Raw genomic sequence first — 20,425 nt, 5'->3', positions numbered from 1 at the left:
AGCTTAATATCCACAGGAACTCTCTCCCTATCCACGGGGCTCACTGCCTGATATAGCTTAATGTCCACAGGAACTCTCTCCCTATGCACGGGGCTCACTGCCTGATATAGCTTAATGTCCACAGGAACTCTCTCCCTATCCACGGGGCTCACTGCCTGATCTAGCTTAATGTCCACAGGAACTCTCTCCCTATCCACAGGGCTCACTGCCTGATCTAGCTTAATGTCCACAGGAACTCTCTCCTTATCCACGGGATTCACTGCCTGATCTAGCATAATGTCCACAGGAACTCTCTCCCTATCCACAGGGCTCACTGCCTGATCTAGCTTTTAATGTCCACAGGAACTCTCTCCGTATGCACGGGGCTCACTGTCTGATCTAGCTTAATATCCACAGGAACTCTCTCTCTATCCACGGGGCTCACTGCCTGATATAGCTTAATGTCCACAGGAACTCTCTCCCTATGCACGGGGCTCACTGCCTGATATAGCTTAATGTCCACAGGAACTCTCTCCCTATCCACGGGGCTCACTGCCTGATCTAGCTTAATGTCCACAGGAACTCTCTCCCTATCCACTGAGCTCACTGCCTGATCTAGCTTAATCTCCACAGGAAATCTCTCCCTATCCACGGGACTCACTGCCTGATCTAGCTTAATGTCCACAGGAACTCTCTCCCTATCCACAGGGCTCACTGCCTGATCTAGCTTAATGTCCACAGGAACTCTCTCCCTATGCACGGGGCTCACTGCCTGATATAGCTTAATGTCCACAGGAACTCTCTCCCTATCCACGGGGCTCACTGCCTGATCTAGCTTAATGTCCACAGGAACTCTCTCCTTATCCACAGGATTCACTGCCTGATCTAACTTAATGTCCACAGGAACTCTCTCCCTATCCACGGGGCTCCCTGCCTGATATAGCTTAATGTCCACAGGAACTCTCTCCCTATCCACGGGGCTCACTGCCTGATCTAGCTTAATGTCCACAGGAACTCTCTCCCTATCCACGGGGCTCACTGCCTGATCTAGCTTTATGTCCACAGGAACTGCCTGTACATGGGCACTCACTGCCTGATTTGGCTGTCTGTCCACTTGCACTTACTGTCTGATCCGGCTGCCTGTCCACAGACACTCACTGTCTGATCAGGCTGCCTGTCCACTGACACTCACTGCCTGATCCCTGCCTGTCCACTGGCACTCACAGCCTGATCTGGCAGTGTAACTGTGGGCACTCATTGCATGCAGCCGGCCGTATAACTCCAGACTAACTGTAATGTCTTGCAGTCTGCTAGGCTTACATTGCAAGAGGATGTGGTTCATACATAATCTGGGGACAATTGGGTAAATGCTTAATAATACACAGTGATATACCTGTATGGGAATGCACATTCACAGCTGACTAGCCATATATGTACTCAATATACAGACACTGCAAGTTACCCTCTCTTTGTATATTCCCAGATCTGGTCTGTAACCGAACATTCGATAAATTTGCATGTTGGCCGGACACATTACCCAATACCACAGTCAACATGTCTTGTCCCTGGTACCTGCCTTGGTATAAGAAAGGTAAGATGCCATCACACAATTGAGTTTACACTTCCACACAAAAACCTATAGACTATTCCAGAGGTGGGCAATCAGAAGCTAGCTGACCATGATGGAGTAATGGCCCAAAAGCTGGGGACCAACAGATCAGCCCATTCTTGTGTAGCCCACTCATGCACCCATCTCTGCACCATTAATACATTTTGCTCCACTCTTAGTGCAGCACGGCTTTGTCTACAAGATCTGTGGACCAGATGGGCATTGGCAGCCAAAGGTGAATGGACAACTAAATCGGGATGCTCGGGAGTGTGAACGGGACATAAACGATCAGAACCCCCAGGTATTTCTAATTTCAATATTCAGTATGTTCTACTGTATTCAAGAGATTAGATTATGAGAAATTAAAGTTAAAGCATTGTTCGGTGTTTGTCAGAAGTCTTTTACATAAGAAGTACAGATCTGCTTGTTGGTAACATTGTTAGTGCATTAGGAAGTTTGTAATCACATTATAACTGTGTCACTTTTTAGTTCCACAAGCCAGACAAATCATAAGCACTTCAGCGTCTGTGAACTACAAGTCCCATAGTTCCATGCAGTAACCATTGGCATTTAGAGGTCCACAACAGTAGAATCATCAGACACAAAAAATAAATGAGAAGGATTCCGAGGACCTATTCTACATAAGGTGGACCTATCATGGAGCGGAACATTAAATAATAAAATATATATTGATACCTTGTTTACACCCAGGTGCTCATCCAGGTCGTAGAAATAAAATAATGGCACCACACACAGGTCTTTTTCTTCAAAAAAAGGTTTTTCTTTGCACTTTATTGCATTCTCAAGTACACGAATCAATGTTTTAATCCTGAGACTTTTATCAAGTCACTGCGTCAATCACAAATTATAATTTCCAGTAATACTCACACTGAGGCTTCTAGCCAAACGCAATAAAAAACTGTACTGGATTAAGAATTACAAAACCCTTTAATTATCCCTCTTTGGGTGAATAAAAAAAAAGAAAAAACCTAACAGCATTTTTTGCCAATGTTATCTTACATAAAATATTGTAAATACAAGAGTTATATCAATATATTTTGTTATGTAAGAGGGTCTAGTCATTTTTAATCCACAGGTTTTTAAATTGGGGTTGTCCTCATTTTGATTGTGTTAGTGTTATTTAATGAGAGGTTTGTGACGTACACATTGTCTTGATAAAAGTCTCTGGACTGAATTTTTGATTCACCTGCATGTACCCGACAATGCAATAAAACGAAAAGAAAAAACGTTTTCAGACAAAGATCCGTGAGTGCTGCCGTTATTTTTGTGTGTGTGTTTTTTATTTATTGTTTATTTAAACATATTTCCCATCTGCACAGCTCTTTCTCTGCCCTGTGCCTTATGTCTACATCTCCATGAAAAGTTCTTTCACCTTATTTTATCTTGTACGCAGACCCCTGAACATGACCTATTCTGAGAACGGACTTTTTTTTTTTTTTTTTGTCAACTAAACTCTAATACTTTTTACTTTACATTTTTTTGAGTCTTCCCTGACCCCATGCCTGAAAGAATGAGAAAGCTATTCATTGCTGGTATTTGTCTCCTGGGACTTATGGGTGGACAGCTCTGTTTCATGATATATCCACTCCCGATCTTCATTCCTGGTGGATGCTTGACTTCAGGCTTCTACAATAAAGCTGCCAAAATCTGTTTTAAGTCTTTACTTCCTGTTGTTGCCAAGAGAGAACATGCAGAGTTAAACAAGCAATTTATTAAGTAGCGAATCTTCGTCATGTTTATCTCAGCCCCACATTTAGTATCTCTACTCCAGTCCACCCTCATCCCAAGCTCTGTCAGACTGTTCTACTAATAAAGGGGACAATGTCATATCCAGTCCGATGGGAATGATACATAGGGCAAGCTTTCCATTCCCAGGACTTTTGTAATGTGATATACTGGGGTCGTTCTCCAATGACTACCCAGAAGATGGCTCTTAAGAAAATATGAGAAACTCGTAGTAGCACGTAGAATAGCCAGGAGAGAGAGATCGATCTAGGTCAGAGGCAAACTATGGACAGCACTCAAGTAGGTTGACGCAAAAGTAGATAAGTCAGAAACAAGCTAGTGTTTGATTATAATAATAATAATGACTGGGAGGTCTCCAAAGAAACCTCATGAGATAGTTGACCTGTATAGGGTCATGATGGGAGAGAGAGTAGAGTAGACAGATTTGAAATGGATAGGAATTATGATACAGAGGTGTGGGGTAGCTTCTGGACTGGAGAAATGTTTTTTCTACAATTAAAAACCAAAGGTCAGGAAAGATCCCATGAATTTGAAACTGGTTTTATGCAAAACCTTGAATAAAAAAATAAAGCTGTCAAAGTGGTCAGGAGAGAGGGAGCATTGCACAAAGATTAGAAGCAGAGGACCTTATAGCAGTGGCATGGGAAAAGGTAAATAATTGATTTTAAAGAGTTTGGTGCAAATTTGAAGTTTATTTGTTTTTCAATGTTTGAGAATAATCTTTTGTCTTGTTTGCAGGAGAGATACGGCAAAGTCTATGACAGCTTTAAAATCATGTACACTGTTGGATACTCTGTATCGCTGGGATCTCTCATATTAGCTTTGGCCATCCTCGTAGGCTTCAGGTGAGTTCAAGAGATATCTAAGCCTGAAGTAAGCGTAACCCATTGTACAGCTCTGTGGAATAGGTTATAGCATTATTAAATATATATATTATATATATATATATATATATATATATATATATATATATATAATAATTATTAATACCTCTAATTATACTATAATTAGGTATTTTACTAACTTGAAAATATCAATAATGCAAATTCCAGACATCAATGTATGTAAGCTCAAATTCCTATTGGCTGGGGTAAATTAAGATGACTCCTACAGTCAATAGGAATCTGCCAGTGTCCTGCAGCAAAAAAAACAACATATTTTCCTCTTTAATGCATTTGAAACATTCCATAAAAATGTCAAGTTTATCACGCAGTGCATCATACCGGCTAGTTAAGTTGCAACATTTCTAAAAGAGGTCAGTTTTGGTTACAATGCTGGTTACGCTAGTAAAGGTTTCTGGAGGATTTAGGGTTAGGATGCATCTGCACACAGTACGTTTCGGGCTGTAACTCCCATTACTCTCAGACATCCAGTTTTCCACATGGCTTCGGGGAAACATAATGTACCCGGGCACGATCATGATGTATGATTACTTTACTGCTTTGCACTGTGTGTGGCGACTCTAGCATATGTAAAAGTAGCTATCATGGTACTGTGCTCTTCCACTCACTCCGCTCAAAAATCAACATTTACAAATTGAACTCTGAAGGCAAGTGTTTGGAACATTTGTAGTCATTAATTCAGTTTAAACAGTTTATATTTGGGTTTGCCAAAAAAGTAAATGCCGATGAACCCAAATCAGTATTTTAAACACTAGATGCAAAAGTTGTTATTTTTAAAATGCACTTGGGATCTTTGATGAAAAAAATCACTTTTCATTTTTTGTTAACATACAAGGGAAGACTTACTTGCTTTTATAAAGTGGAGAAAACTGAAAAAAAAGCTAGTTAATGGTAGGTTGTAAGACTAGCAAAGCATCTTGGAACGTGTAGTTCCGCACAAGCCGAGGGTCCCCCAGATACAGAGCATCACATGTATTTATTTCAATAAACCATCAGTATTTGTGACAATACATACAGTGCTGGGCCGTTTTTTTTATTTGGAAATCAATGATAGAAACCGCACATAAACTGCCTTCTCTTTCAGGAGAGTAGGGGTGTGAATTTTCTTCAATAAGATCCAAAATACATTTGTTTACTCTCATTTTGCTTTGCTGGCTCTGGTTGATAATAGTCCTGCTGCAGTTGGGGGATATACCTTTTTTCCATCCCCTTCCAAAGCCGCCCATTCATTATGTCTTCGCTGGTTTCTCGCAGAGCAGAGCCTTTTGGATATTTTTGAGTGTTCTAACTAAAACCCTAGTGACCTGATAAACACATGGCTGGCAATCAAGATCGTTTGACCTCTTCAGAGCGGATTGCAACATGACGACTTACTGAAACAGAAACAACTTTGTTCCAGACTGGGGACGTTCACAGCCAACTAATCTGCCTTATCCCGCTTCCATTTCTTTGTTGTTGTATCGACAGTTGGCAAATCGCGGGTTCCCCACTATATCCAGGCAACACACGGATTCACATGACTCATTCTATTTGTATCAAGATACTTACGTGGAACAGTTGGGTGTGCTTCAGGGTTGGATAAGCCTGTGGCTGTTCTGATCCTGTCAGGCTGCAACTCCCATCACTGTTAGTCAACAGGGTTATTCACTTTAGTGAGAAATGTCCTTCTAGATCCAACGTACGTTTTCTGCCTGCATCCCTCTTCATTCACCCACATAGTACTCACCATGTCTTGCATCTTCACGATGGCTGGCTGCCTCTACCACGCACTTTGACATGTTTGCCTAGCTCGTTTTGCTTTGTTATGTATTATTGTAAATATGAGGCTGCCTTAACCAGGAGTTTATTTCCTTGTGCTATGACAATCTTTTGATTCCTGACATGTAACTCCTCTTTCTTCTTCCTGTATTGTGATACTCAAATGCCTCGCTAAAAGAAAGATTGACCCCCCAAAAAATGAAGCAATTCAGGTCTCTGGCATTTATTAAAGTTTTTTTTTTTTGTTAGTTTGTTTTTTTAGTTTTCCTCAAACGCCAGTCAGAAATGAATCCCTGTTTGTATTGATACTCATTCCGCACATCCATAGGCAGTCACGCACATTCCAGATGCAGACACACTGTACAAGCTGGAGTAATACTCAGGCTAGCAGGACAGGGACGGAGACAGGTGCATTGAAAACCAATATTTCAATATAATAAAAATAAAATACTCTAGACTCTGGTCTGTAACGCATTTCGCTTTTCAAACTTTTTTTATCGTCACGCAGCATTTTAATTATCTCTTGGACTGCGGCCTCTTTTTCATATGGCAGATATTTATGATTTGTAGTCACTGTGAGCTGCATGCTTTCATTCAACGCCTGATCAAGAGAGGATTCTTGTTAAAATCGTCTACCCAGTTCTAACATTTGTAGAGCCGTTTGTTTACAAACAATGCGTTGGCCTTGCACTCACATGGGTCTGAAAGGGTTAATTGGTGCTATAGAAGACCCGGCTTCCACAGTGGAAGCACATAAATCAAAGGAGGTAGGCCTGAAAGTCAAGCCTGCCTTGGGCGTATGCTTTTGCGATTCCTTTAAGGGTGCGCTGCTCTCAGCGGCCTCACATTCATGCCATATCTATTTTCCAGACTCCTTATTTTATAATCTTACAGCCCAGAGTGTTCCTCCCACCACTGGGGCTACTACCGTCCCTTTCCACATCCTTTCTAGCTGCTCTTTCAACACTTGGTATTTGTCCACCATCTCATGTTCCTTCGTCTTGAAGATGTCATGGTCACTGGTTATTGCCACATCCACCATCACCGCAGTCTTCCGTTCCTTGTCTACCAGCACTATGTTGGCTTGGTTGGACATTACTTGCTTGTCTGTCTGGATTGGGTAGTCCCACAGGATATCGGCCATTCATTCTCAACTACCCCTTTGCGGCATCTCCCATATTCTATGCAGATGTTTCGGTACAAAATCCCGGCAGTTGTGCCTCTGTATGTGCTGTCCGTGCTAACATCTTGCACCCGGCTACTATATGCTGGATTGTCTCGGAGTCCTCTTTGCAGAGTCTGCACCTTAAGAGCAGTGGTAGACTTGCGTTATATATAATCTCTCTGTATTGTCCCTTCCCAATGACCATAGATGTAAGAATTGTATTATTACCCAAATGCAGTAAACGTGAAAGAAGTGTACCCATAGTTTTGTTATAAATAAAGGAAATAAAAAATCTAAGGTTCGGCAAGTTGCAATCTGTTGTATAATTTCTAAGGTACAGTCCATTTTTTCCCACGGTGGCTGTCCAGCTTAGTTACGCAAGCATTTCCCATTGACTAGTGGTACCTCCAGAGCCTGACCTCCCAGACTATAGTTCTGATTGGTTAAGCCAAGTGCTATTGCTGCCTCTGTGTGGCTGGCCGGGTCACGGATGGGGTTGTCTGGTATGTACTGTGTGGCTGGCCGGGTCATGGATGGGGTGGTCTGGCATGTGCTGTATGACTGACCGGGTCACGGGTAATGTTGTCTGGCATGTGCTGTGTGACTGGCCGGATCACGGATGGTGTGTTCTGGCATGGGCTGTGTGGCTGGCCGGCTCACAGATGGTGTGGTCTGGCATGTGCATTGTGGCTGGCTGGCTCATGGATGGTTTGGTCTGGCATGGGCTGTGTGGCTGGTTCGGTCACGGATGGGGTGATATTATACGCAGTTTTACATCACTGCCGTGACATGAGAATTTTGACTTTTAGTTCTGTTTTCTTAAGCCTTTCTTTATTTTTCTGGCAGACTGACATAAAAGGACATAGTAGTTTATTAAGGACAGTATGGATTGCAGACTCTATAAATAATTACAACATGGGAGACTTATTGATAAAATATAATTTTTCTAGGACTGTTTCATTATTTCAGTGATTTAGGAAATTATCAATTTATTCCCTCCAGAAAACCTATTTCCACTAACCTAGTTTTGCTTCCCAACCTATTGTACTGTCCACCATTACCAACATTCTTTGATAATATGTAGTGTACATGTAATAATACTGCAAAATGTGTTTGTTTGTATTTTCCTTTTTTGCTATATTATAATTGTAATCTTAACGAAATCTTTAAAAATATATATTTTCACTGTTATGGTTTCATCTTATTTCTCCGCTGTAGTAATTGATTATTCTGCTGATTTACTCTCCTTGTTTCTTACCAAACACCTCCCTGCTCTGTGTTTCCTACAGTAAGCTACATTGTATGAGGAACTACATCCACATTAACCTGTTCTCCTCGTTCATCCTCCGGGCTGTTTCCGTCCTAGTAAATGACAGTCTTTTGAAAAATATTTACACCGAGATATTGGATGACAATTCTGTACAGCACTGGTCAGACAATGAGGTGAGAGTTTATAAAAGCATTAAGTGAACTGTTTACCGCCCTTATAAAATAATATATCCTAAAAACACCTGGATGGAAAAAGTCCATTTACAATCCCAGCTGGGATGTCAGGGATTTAGCTTGTAGTTTCACATAAAATTGGTGGATTTCATGGTAAATGGGCAGTGTGTAGGAGCATTTCCTTTGTCTGCTGGTGGTTGGAGAAACATTCGAGGTGGGATTGTCAAGGCGGTTAGAGTAAATAGGCAAATCCTTTGGTTGTTGGGGTACATATGCTAATTTTATCTGGTTTCGGGGTAAATGGGTATTTTCAAAAAGTCTCTGGGCAGATAGGAAAGGCCATACGATTCCGGAGTGCTACATAGTCACCTTTAGAATTCTGTTTAATCCATTTGAATTATTATTACTAGAAGAGGTTACCCAGCATGTGAAGTACAGGAACCGTGCTTTCTGTTTCTAGCACTTTATATCCGTTCGGTGTATTGCACCTATTTCTATTCTGATAACCCTAGAACGAGAGAACCTACAGCTTTATAACAGGAAGGTCATCCCGTGGGCACATACTAAACATTCACACTTTATATTGACTGGATATTTTGTATTTAAATACTGGGTCCTATCCTCTACCTCTCTGTGCTCTTTCCTAAGGCTGGATGTCAGGCTACCACAGTCCTTATGCATTATGGAATTATTGCAAACTATTGCTGGCTACTGGTGGAGGGCATCTACCTGCACAATCTGCTGGTTCTCGCGGTCTTCTCGGAGAGGAGCTACTTTGCGCTTTATGTCTGTATTGGTTGGGGTGAGTTATTCATTCGACATTCCAAATGAACTGAACAGGGGCATTGGGGACCTCTCACTTGTTAACGGGGGACTCCAGTCTGGAAATTACTCCAGTTTAATGTATTTTATATATAATGCATTCAAAATACGTAATACAAATAAATACAAATTTGTTGGGTGTCTGATATTAGCCTGTGTTCACCGCTGACTGCTCCTCTCTATCTCACGTTCTCATAGATTGTGATCTGTTCCCCTCTTTTATCTGTTCAATTCGTGTTTGTTATTTTATATTCCCATTGCAAAATTGTAAAGCTCTGTAAAATATGCTTGTGCTGTTTAAATAATAAAAGGGTCCACACATGGTACACATATTTAGACAGGCAGTGGAAGAACAAATTTGATTTTAGGCAATGGAAGAAGCCCCTATTCAGTGAGAGAAAGACTTATAGCTAAAGTTATTTAATTTTTCCAAATTGCAGCGGGTATAAAACACTGTAACTTACAGCTGCAGTTATAATACGTGTGCAGGGAGACATGAACAGGGGACCTCCTGACACCATAACCTTATAGCTGGAGTTATAATACACTGTGTGCAGGGAAACAGGGGATCTACTTACACCATAACCTTATAGCTGCAGTTATAATACGTGTGCAGGGAGACAGGAACAGGGGACCTCCTTACACCATAACCGTATAGCCGCAGTTATACACTGTGTGCGGGGAGACAGGGGACCTCCTTACACCATAACCTTATAGCTGCAGTTATAATACACTGTGTGCGGGGAGACAGGGGACCTCCTTACACCATAACCTTATAGCTGCAGTTATAATACACTGTATGAGGGGAGACAGGGGACCTCCTTACACCATAACCTTATAGCTGCAGTTATAATGCAATGTGTGCGGGGAGACAGGGGACCTCCTTACACCATAACCTCATAGCTGCAGTTATAATACACTGTGTGCGGGGAGACAGGGGACCTCCTTACACCATAACCTTATAGCTGCAGTTATAATACACTGTGCTCGGGGAGACAGGGGACCTACTTACACCATAACCTTATAGCTGCAGTTATATTACACTGTGTGCGGGGAGACAGGGGACCTCCTTACACCATAACCTTATAGCTGCAGTTATAATACACTGTGTGCGGGGAGACAGGGGACCTCCTTACACCATAACCTTATAGCTGCAGTTATAATACACTGTGTGAGGGGAGACAGGGGACCTCCTTACACCTGCAGTTATAATACACTGTGTGCTGGGAGACAGGGGACCTCCTTACACCATAACCTTATAGCTGCAGTTATAATACACTGTGTGAGGGGAGACAGGGGACCTCCTTACACCATAACCTTATAGCTGCAGTTATAATACATTGTGTGCGGGGAGACAGGGGACCTCCTTACACCATAACCTTATAGCTGCAGTAATAATACACTGTGTGAGGGGAGACAGCGGACCTCCTTACACCATAACCTCATAGCTGCAGTTATAATACACTGTGTGAGGGGAGACAGGGGACCTCCTTACACCATAACCTTATAGCTGCAGTTATAATACACTGTGTGCGGGGAGACAGGGGACCTCCTTACGCCATAACCTTATAGCTGCAGTTATAATACACTGTGTGAGGGGAGACAGCGGACCTCCTTACACCATAACCTTATAGCTGCAGTTATAATACACTGTGTGCGGGGAGACAGGGGACCTCCTTACACCATAACCTTATAGCTGCAGTTATAATACACTGTGCTCGGGAGACAGGGGACCTCCTTACACCATAACCTTATAGCTGCAGTTATAATACACTGTGTGAGGGGAGACAGGGGACCTTCTTACACCATAACCTTATAGCTGCAGTTATAATACATTGTGTGCGGGGAGACAGGGGACCTCCTTACACCATAACCTTATAGCTGCAGTTATAATACACTGTGTGAGGGGAGACAGCGGACCTCCTTACACCATAACCTCATAGCTGCAGTTATAATACACTGTGTGAGGGGAGACAGGGGACCTCCTTACACCATAACCTTATAGCTGCAGTTATAATACACTGTGTGCGGGGAGACAGGGGACCTCCTTACGCCATAACCTTATAGCTGCAGTTATAATACACTGTGTGAGGGGAGACAGCGGACCTCCTTACACCATAACCTTATAGCTGCAGTTATAATACACTGTGTGCGGGGAGACAGGGGACCTCCTTACACCATAACCTTATAGCTGCAGTTATAATACACTGTGCTCGGGAGACAGGGGACCTCCTTACACCATAACCTTATAGCTGCAGTTATAATGCATTGTGTGCGGGGAGACAGGGGACCTCCTTACACCATAACCTCATAGCTGCCGTTATAATACACTGTGTGCGGGGAGACAGGCGACCTCCTTACACCATAACCTTATAGCTGCAGTTATAATACACTGTGTGCGGGGAGACAGGGGACCTCCTTACACCATAACCTTATAGCTGCAGTTATATTACACTGTGTGCGGGGAGACAGCGGACCTCCTTACACCATAACCTCATAGCTGCAGTTATAATACACTGTGTGAGGGGAGACAGGGGACCTCCTTACACCATAACCTTATAGCTACAGTTATAATACACTGTGTGAGGGGAGACAGCGGACCTCCTTACACCATAACCTTATAGCTGCAGTTATAATACACTGTGTGCTGGGAGACAGGGGACCTCCTTACACCATAACCTTATAGCTGCAGTTATAATACACTGTGTGAGGGGAGACATGGGACCTCCTTACACCATAACCTTATAGCTGCATTTATAATACACTGTGTGCGGGGAGACAGGGGACCTCCTTACACCATAACCTTATAGCTGCAGTTATAATACACTGTGTGCGGGGAGACAGCGGACCTCCTTACACCATAACCTCATAGCTGCAGTTATAATACACTGTGTGAGGGGAGACAGGGGACCTCCTTACACCATAACCTTATAGCTGCAGTTATATTACACTGTGTGCGGGGAGACAGCGGACCTCCTTACACCATAACCTCATAGCTGCAGTTATAATACACTGTGTGAGGGGAGACAGGGGACCTCCTTACACCATAACCTTATAGCTACAGTTATAATACACTGTGTGAGGGGAGACAGCGGACCTCCTTACACCATAACCTTATAGCTGCAGTTATAATACACTGTGTGCTGGGAGACAGGGGACCTCCTTACACCATAACCTTATAGCTGCATTTATAATACACTGTGTGAGGGGAGACATGGGACCTCCTTACACCATAACCTTATAGCTGCATTTATAATACACTGTGTGCGGGGAGACAGGGGACCTCCTTACACCATAACCTCATAGCTGCAATTATAATAGACCATGTATAAGTGAGTATCAATATTTTCCCAATAACTCCATTGACACTTGAGTAATAATTATGCTGTTCTCTTGCAGGTGCCCCAGTGCTGTTCATCATCCCTTGGGTAGTCATGAAATATATGTATGAAAATAAAGCGTAAGTACCTGTATGTATGTTTATATAGGTAATAAGGTTATCTGCATAATTTGCAGGGCAAAGTCCTTAAGGAAATCTATGAAGCTGGAGAGGTGCCTACTGAGCTGGGCAATTAATGAGCCTGGCTCTGCCAAAACCACCATCTACAGAGGATGACATTGTGTTGGGCCACTGTTTGATGCTCTGTAAAATCATGCACCTTAATAAGAATACTGCTCACGTTTAATTGTAATAAGAAATGAATAGAATACATATTGATAAAATTTGCCTCCTACTGAATAAAAAGAACCCTCGCAAATTGGCTTTTTCAATGGGTTCAGAAAATTCACTCACATCTCTACCCTGAACCCCTGTAACACGGCCTATGGGTTCTGTGCCAGAAGAGGGTACAGTTAGCGTTTGTGATGTTTTGCAGAATATGAATATTGAACCTTAACGGAAGATAGATGTGTCCATTATCTTTATTAAAATGTAAAGATAATAAAAAAAATGCACATTTATAGTTTCATTTAGATACAAACTAACGATAAATGACATTCTCAGAACATGGGTTTATTTGCTATAAAACTTTAAAAGATGACTGATAATAAGGTGAAAGGCAGTCATATCATTGTCGACCATATACACCACATCCTGTAATAAAGAGAAAAGACTTGTATATCTGAGACCGTTGTTCACATGGATAGCAAATTCTATGCGTGTGGGGGGAATCAGATCACTTAGATAATCTATCATAATATAATTTCCTCCACCTGTTTGTCTCTGTTCAATCAGAGCAACATGCAAACGCAAGGTTTTCACATTAAAAAGTGGTCAGTTTCAAAATACACAGGAATTAAATGTTTTATATAAAGTTGTTTAAATTAGCATTTCTGTATTCATATCCCCATCGTCACGAAACTTCCATATCTTAGTAGGGCTAATCAACCGCAAGACGCAAATAGCACGGCTCGCTGCTAGCATGGCTTCTGCCGCAAACTATAATGTTTAGAGGTTAGCAGCAGAATAAACACTAAAAAGAATATTATCCTTAAAAAAAAAAAAAAAACATGCAATAAAGAGCTCAATTTTTTAAAAGAATGCTGCTTTTATGTCCTCCTTGGGGAAACATAAAGTAACCTATGTATTCATTCTAGTGTTTGCTGATTCTTTCAAAGGAGAGTTGAAGTTAGCTTAGAAATGTTTAGCCTCTGGCAATCCAGCTGCCGTGGATTCCAGCTCCCATGATGCCGAGCAGGCATTCATTAAGTGATGCCCAGCACTTAGAATGCCAAAGGTTGCAAGACTAGTGATGGCCAAAAGCTATACCCCCCATCTCCCACAATGCTTTGCAAGTCTTGAGGCTGGCATAACAGGTGGTATAGTTCTACAACAGTTGAGCCATCCCTATAATTCAATGACTGCGAGGATCCCGAGGGTGTGTGGGTTAATGTTAGCATGTGATACCTTGGGGGATTGTCTTATCTGTAGGTAATTAGCCAGCACTTCTTAATTTAAAGCTATCGCTCCGTATCACGATTTTTGGAGTCAAGAGATGGAGTATGACTAGGAATTAGCTATAAAATAACATTAGCAAAACATACAGCAGGTGAAGAATCACACTAGTCCACTCACATGGAATCACATCTGTTTATCTAGACGCTGTTCTTGATAAGACTCATTAGCTGCTGTCAGAGAGACAATCCAATTTCCGGAAACCCTGGAGAGGATCCAGCCAGCAAACTGCTTCATAACACATCAGTGTCAGCACGAAGGGGGGTTACAAGTATCCCTCTGAGTGGCAAAAGGTTTAGAAAATGTGGCCTTTTATATTAGTATTTTAACATTGCTTGAAATGCAGGAAGGGCAAACTCTTTACAAACAGACTGTAAAAGAGAGTGTGTATCGCTCATACAGGGAAGACCTGTCATTGTAGTTGCTGTGAGTGCGTTTTGGCTGGGGCTGTTTTGCTTAACCATGTTTGGCTGTTTTGAGCAAAACACCCAATTTGCTGTTGTTTTACTTACTTATCCCCAGATCTAAAAGAGTAATCCATAGCTAGACCCCTTGCAGGTTGTGTCACACATACATGGCCGACAAAGCCTGTCACCGACTGTAATGAGGAGCAAGGTTTAAAATATGTATATTGTGCAGAGAGAACTTCCCTGGCTTTTGCCTTGCATGCTGCCTGTGGTGAGATCAGTTTGATCTGATAATGTGTTAGTCGACACTCCTTGCTTGCGGTTTTCTGAATAGGATGTACCCACAGGGTAAACTATTAAAGGGCACCCTAATGCCCAAATAAAAAAAAATAATAATAATTTTTCCGTGGCTTTCTGTGACTGTCCAAACACAGACTTCCCAATGCAGCTCAATGAGAAGTCTTTGCAAGGCAGGTGCTCTGGGTAATTGCCTGACTCTTGAATTTAGATCCATTGAACTAACCAAACCAGGAAGTAACAGTACCGATTGTCTGATTGACAGCCAGGGAGGTGTTTATAAACGTGTTCATTTATAAAAGGTTTGTTTATAAAAGCATCAGTTTCGATTGAAATCTGCACTTTTTGTAAAATGAGAAAAAGAGGACAAATGAAGCACTTCAGTAAACGATAGTACTTTAGGTGTTTGGATTGTTCCTTTAAAACAAGAGTGGGGGAACTTCCGGCCCGTGGGCCTTAAATCATTTGGGCCGGCCCTGCTGTCTGCTTTTTCGGGCCAGTGGATCTCCCTCACCGGTCTCCAGGCAGTTTGTTAAGGGAGAGTAAGGGAGCTAGGACCCAGTAGGCAACGTTACCATGGCAACGCTCCAACAGCACCATGCTCGCAGGAAGAAAACAGTGAAGTAAGCCTTAGGAATGAGTTAATTAAAAGTTTGACCAAATACAGCAGGCTAATTTTTAAGTTGATAATTTTGTATGGCCCGTGAATGATGTTTTAAATATCCAAATGGCCCTTGGCAGATAAAAGGTTCCCCACCCCTTCTTTAGCGCATATTTCCCATCGCTACGTGGCTGTCAATGACTTATTTAGTAGTCAGGCTAGGTATAAAGTTACAGCCATGGCAGTCTTTGAAAAAAACACACGTAGCCCTTTAGGTAAATTAAATATTTAACATTGCATTTTCCATTTAGGGAGTCCCAGTGTTGACATTACAAATGGATACAATGAAAGAAACCCCCAGAAGTTCCTTTGTTAGTTCTTGAAGTATTAATGATCGATAATGGCAATTTTTAGGTGACCGGTTTCCTTTATTGAGATCTTTCTATTAACAGATAACACAAAGGCACTGTGCGGTTTGACAAGCTGCTTCTTGCAAAGCACAGATGGGCAATCTTGGCACCACACACGTGTGAGCTTCAGTTCATGCTAGACCTCATGGGAAATATAGTTCAACATTAATTGGCTGCTTTGTACCTAAGTGACATTATCAGCTCGTTTGCATATGTGGATGCTCAATTGATATCAACAGTGGGGAGAGAAGGCATTACAATTAAATATAAATATGTCATCCTCTTTCCTATACAATGATTTCAAAGCGGTTCAGACAGTTAGGTGATTTTCTGTTACGTAATGACATGTTTAGCTTACTGGTTGCCTTTTTGTTTGACCCTTCTTCAGGTGTTGGACCCAGAACGATAACATGGCGTACTGGTGGATCCTGAGATCTCCTGTCTTTGTTACTATTCTGGTATGTTGTAAGTAAATTGTGTATGGAAGGGATGTTTTGAGCGCCAGCCATTTGTGAAATTCATTCCCATGAAGGCAGTGTGAAACGCGTTGGGTGCTTCATGTTTGTTCATGGAATTTCACATTGTCATAATGTTATGGCCTTGAAATACCTAAAGTACTTAATTTTAGCATAAGGGTATTGATTTATGCTTTCCGTCATTTTAAATTTCTTATTTTTTTTATTTTTTTTCTTCTAGATCAACTTTGTAATTTTTGTTCGGATTATCCAGATTCTGGTGTCCAAGATGCGAGCTCATCAGATGAGGTATACAGACTATAAATTCAGGTGAGAGACTTGCAAAACCTGAAGAAATTTTATTTTTACGGGCATTCTTCAGTGGTACTGGGTGGTGGGCAGTGCATACTGTGCCCACCGCTTACACTGAGCAGCAACTGTTGAGTAGAGGTGGGTGTAGACAGATGCTTGTCTTATTCCATCTCTCCAGATTGGCTAGATCCACGTTGACTCTTATTCCACTGCTGGGTATCAACGAACTGGTGTTTGCCTTTGCCACAGACGAAAACGTAAAGGGTACACTGCGCATGGTCAAATTATTCTTCGACCTCTTTCTTAGTTCCTTCCAGGTGAGTCTCTCTTATTAAATAATGTCTTCCTATTAGAATCCCACCCCTAATTCGTCTTACCTTCTACTGAACCCATTAGTGTCCGTCTGTGATCAGTAAATATTTCTGATGGTTTTCATCTTCTGTAGGGCATGCTGGTGGCAGTGCTGTACTGTTTTGTGAACAAGGAGGTAAGTTTAATGTATTACAGTCAGTATTATCTATATTTTCTTCACAGGGATATCTAGAGGTCTATAAAGACAATATAATCTAGCAATGGGTAGTGCGAGGGAGGGGGGAGGCAGAGGGAGATATAGTGCCAGGAATACAGCTTTGTTTTACCAAAATAGCCAAACTGGGAAAATGCTTCCAGCGTAGCCATTTGGACCTTAAATTTGCAGTTCACTGGTGAATTCGACATGGGCCAGTTTGACATTATAAATACCTTCAGAAAAAGCACAAGTGGATGACACATGCTACTGAACATCCAGCATCCTCTGGTACAATAAAATTGTGATTTCTTTATTTATTTTTTATATTACAGCTGTTTTTCACAATTGTGCCAGAGCCGACATTTTCCCAACTTTCTTCAAGTCGTAATCTTTTACCCTCTGGTGCCTGGAGTTCAGCCACTTCCTTGGCCTCTTGCAGGGGTTGGACTTCTGCATTAGCAATACTATTTTTTGTCCAAACTTGGAAGGCATTCATTGGCTTAGCATGTCAGCTGAATGCCGTTAAAATTTGGACTCAATATGAAAGTGTAACTTCTTCAAGTTATCAAGCGAGGAGCTAGGGCACCCTCAGTCTGTGCTGTACTGGACCTGTGCGAAGCCGAATGGGGATTATGAGAGTCTGCAGTGGTTATGGTGTATAGTGTGCCCCTTAAACTTTGATTTTTATGACGGGGATGGATCTGCTCCGTATTGTTTCCCACATATTATCAGGGGCTGGGGGGAAGAATTTCTCTTGCCGCTTGATCTGCTCCCAAGGATAAAGCCTTCTTTCTTCTATAAACAAATAACCACAGTAGCAGCGAAGTGAGAGCACAACACTCACACTCCTCTATAAAGAAAAGCTTTTGTTTAGAGTACGTGCGATTTTAGATGTGCACAAGCCGGATTTCATTTTTAGGTGTCAGTGCAACTTTAACTCCTGTCACAAGCGACATATGCCATAACTCTGAACTGTCACTCGTGCACAGAGTCCGCTTCCTGCTCAGAACATCTGCATCATTATTTATGGAGAAATATATAACATTTTCCTCTATCTGGAAACTCAAGCCAAGTTCTAATGGAAATGGTGAGGGGTACAGTGTCTAAACCAGAGGTGGAGTTTGTCTAGAATCACAGGGGTCCAGATCTCAGCAAGACACTAGGGAGGGAGTGAGAGGGACAGAGTGACTCTGGAGTAAATGGAGAGAATCTGAGAAAAAGTGTCCAATTGAGGTTAAAATAAGAATGCCTAGAATGTGTGTTCCATTTTCTTTCAGACTCTACTCCAGTATCTGAGGGGACATAAGCAGGAGGGCAGTTGATGCTTTAGAGGCTGGAGGTATAGGGGAGAACCGTGGGATAGAATCTTAGTAGGTAGGAGATAACGGGAGATCGGTTGAGAAAGGCTGAGTAGTGAGGCAATGTTTTGGCTCTTAAGTGTTAAGAGAATATGGGTCAACATCTCAATGCCAGGAGGGTGGAGGAAGAGAAGAGGAGAGCATCTGAGTAGGTGGTGGTTGTGTTGACAAACTTTCTGAGCAGGAGGTTGTAGGAAGTAAAACGGGGCAATGTTAGTTTGGACAAAGAAAGTAGAAAATGAATAGCAGTGCCCAGGCAATAGTGTTGTCTGTATATATTATGTCTGGCAATGATTTGATTCATTGAAGTTTCCCAGGCAACATATTATGTTAGACAGGGCTCTCTCTTAATTCCTTCCTCAAAGATCTGTTTGTTCCATTCTGACCCAGGTTCAATCAGAACTCCTAAAGAAATGGAAGCGTTGGAAGCTTGGGAAAGACATTGAAGACGAATATAAGCATACAAACAGCCAAACACCCCGCCCTGGCATGGGCAGCATGTGTGAAAAATACAAACTTGTTGGCACTTGTACGAACGGTACAGGCAAATCCAAGCACGGTTCCAGCCAGCGGGACCACGAGAAGATAAGCAGCATCACCGAGAACATCACGCTGAGTGACAGGCGATTCAGCTATGACGATCCGGACAGTGCGGAGAACGTTCTGTGAGCCGAGGGAGAGAGGAGAGCCGAGCGCTGTGTATTTCAGTGAACGAGTCCTGCATTACACAACATGGGGGAAAATATCAAATGGAATAGCCAAAATGCCCGATTCCTAATGTCCAAGAAGCCACGATGCACTGTCATTCCAATATGGAAATTCCTGAGAAAGAGTTGAAAATGAATCTTTATCTTTTCCCTTGGCTGCAGATAACAAAGCAATGAAATCAAAATAGCTGGTATTTTTTATTTTTTTTTTGCCAATTCCAATACAGGGACAACATCTGTGTTTTACCACCAAATTTTCCACCCGTTTTCCAGACTCCGTGAACCTGCAACGCCTGCTGTGGACACACTCCTGCTCTATCTTTGGTAACTGACTGGCATTGATATCACATCAGCTTTCTATCTGTTGGGCACAGTCTTGGATAAACTCCTATCCCTTTGATGAACTTCTTAAATCATGTTCCTTTCACCACCCATCACTGAGTCGCTGCCAGGGGCCATTATCCTTAGCTTAGAGAAGAGATAATAAGCTGTAAGCAAAGTGCGGAGATACATAGATTAAAATAAACGTTTGCTTTTGTTCTATGACCTTCAAGGGTTGACAAACTATGATAAGCTATCTATTGTTGGACTGCTATTTCATTATTGCTCAGAGGATTCAGGGAGTTAAAACGAATGATGAACGTTTGGAGAGCCTCATGTCTGCTAGACTTTTATTAATATTTTTTATTTTTTGCTTCAGCTAGACATCAACAACAACTAAGATTAAACTGAAGAGTAACTGACTTAATTAAAAAAAAAAAAATACTATACTAATTACAAACAAGTCAACTAGAGAGGCACAATGTATCTTGATTACCATTAGTGGCTTCACAACTCCAGAAGCAATTGAATTTAATTGGAGAAGACACGCATTACAACCAGCCACCTGCAATGAACTCTTTGCCCTGTGCCCCCCGCAAGCTATATGATGGTCTGTGTTCCAGCACCCCTCCGATTCTATGGCACACAAA

At 42.0% G+C, this 20,425-nt stretch overlaps 1 protein-coding gene across 3 annotated transcripts in view; it reads left to right on the top strand.

The window, feature by feature from the left end:
* Window positions 1-20,104, top strand: part of GCGR (glucagon receptor) — a 68,520-nt gene extending 48,416 nt beyond the window's left edge. For 2 of the 3 annotated variants that reach the window (XM_063456213.1, XM_063456215.1), the window contains 11 exons: window positions 1,463-1,570; window positions 1,768-1,889; window positions 4,094-4,200; window positions 8,470-8,623; window positions 9,272-9,425; window positions 12,845-12,905; window positions 16,503-16,572; window positions 16,811-16,899; window positions 17,060-17,198; window positions 17,327-17,368; window positions 19,138-20,104. In XM_063456213.1, the coding sequence (XP_063312283.1) occupies window positions 1,463-1,570; window positions 1,768-1,889; window positions 4,094-4,200; window positions 8,470-8,623; window positions 9,272-9,425; window positions 12,845-12,905; window positions 16,503-16,572; window positions 16,811-16,899; window positions 17,060-17,198; window positions 17,327-17,368; window positions 19,138-19,416 (1,325 nt within the window). In that variant the 3' untranslated portion in view covers window positions 19,417-20,104. The remainder of the gene's footprint in view (window positions 1-1,462; window positions 1,571-1,767; window positions 1,890-4,093; window positions 4,201-8,469; window positions 8,624-9,271; window positions 9,426-12,844; window positions 12,906-16,502; window positions 16,573-16,810; window positions 16,900-17,059; window positions 17,199-17,326; window positions 17,369-19,137) is intronic. The other variant, XM_063456216.1, reaches the window with a different exon arrangement.
* The last annotated feature ends 321 nt before the right edge of the window (window positions 20,105-20,425 follow it).

Source organism: Pelobates fuscus, chromosome 5, assembly GCF_036172605.1.
Source record: "Pelobates fuscus isolate aPelFus1 chromosome 5, aPelFus1.pri, whole genome shotgun sequence".
Lineage (NCBI taxonomy): Eukaryota > Metazoa > Chordata > Amphibia > Anura > Pelobatidae > Pelobates > Pelobates fuscus.
This window is presented reverse-complemented; position numbering and strand designations above follow the sequence as displayed.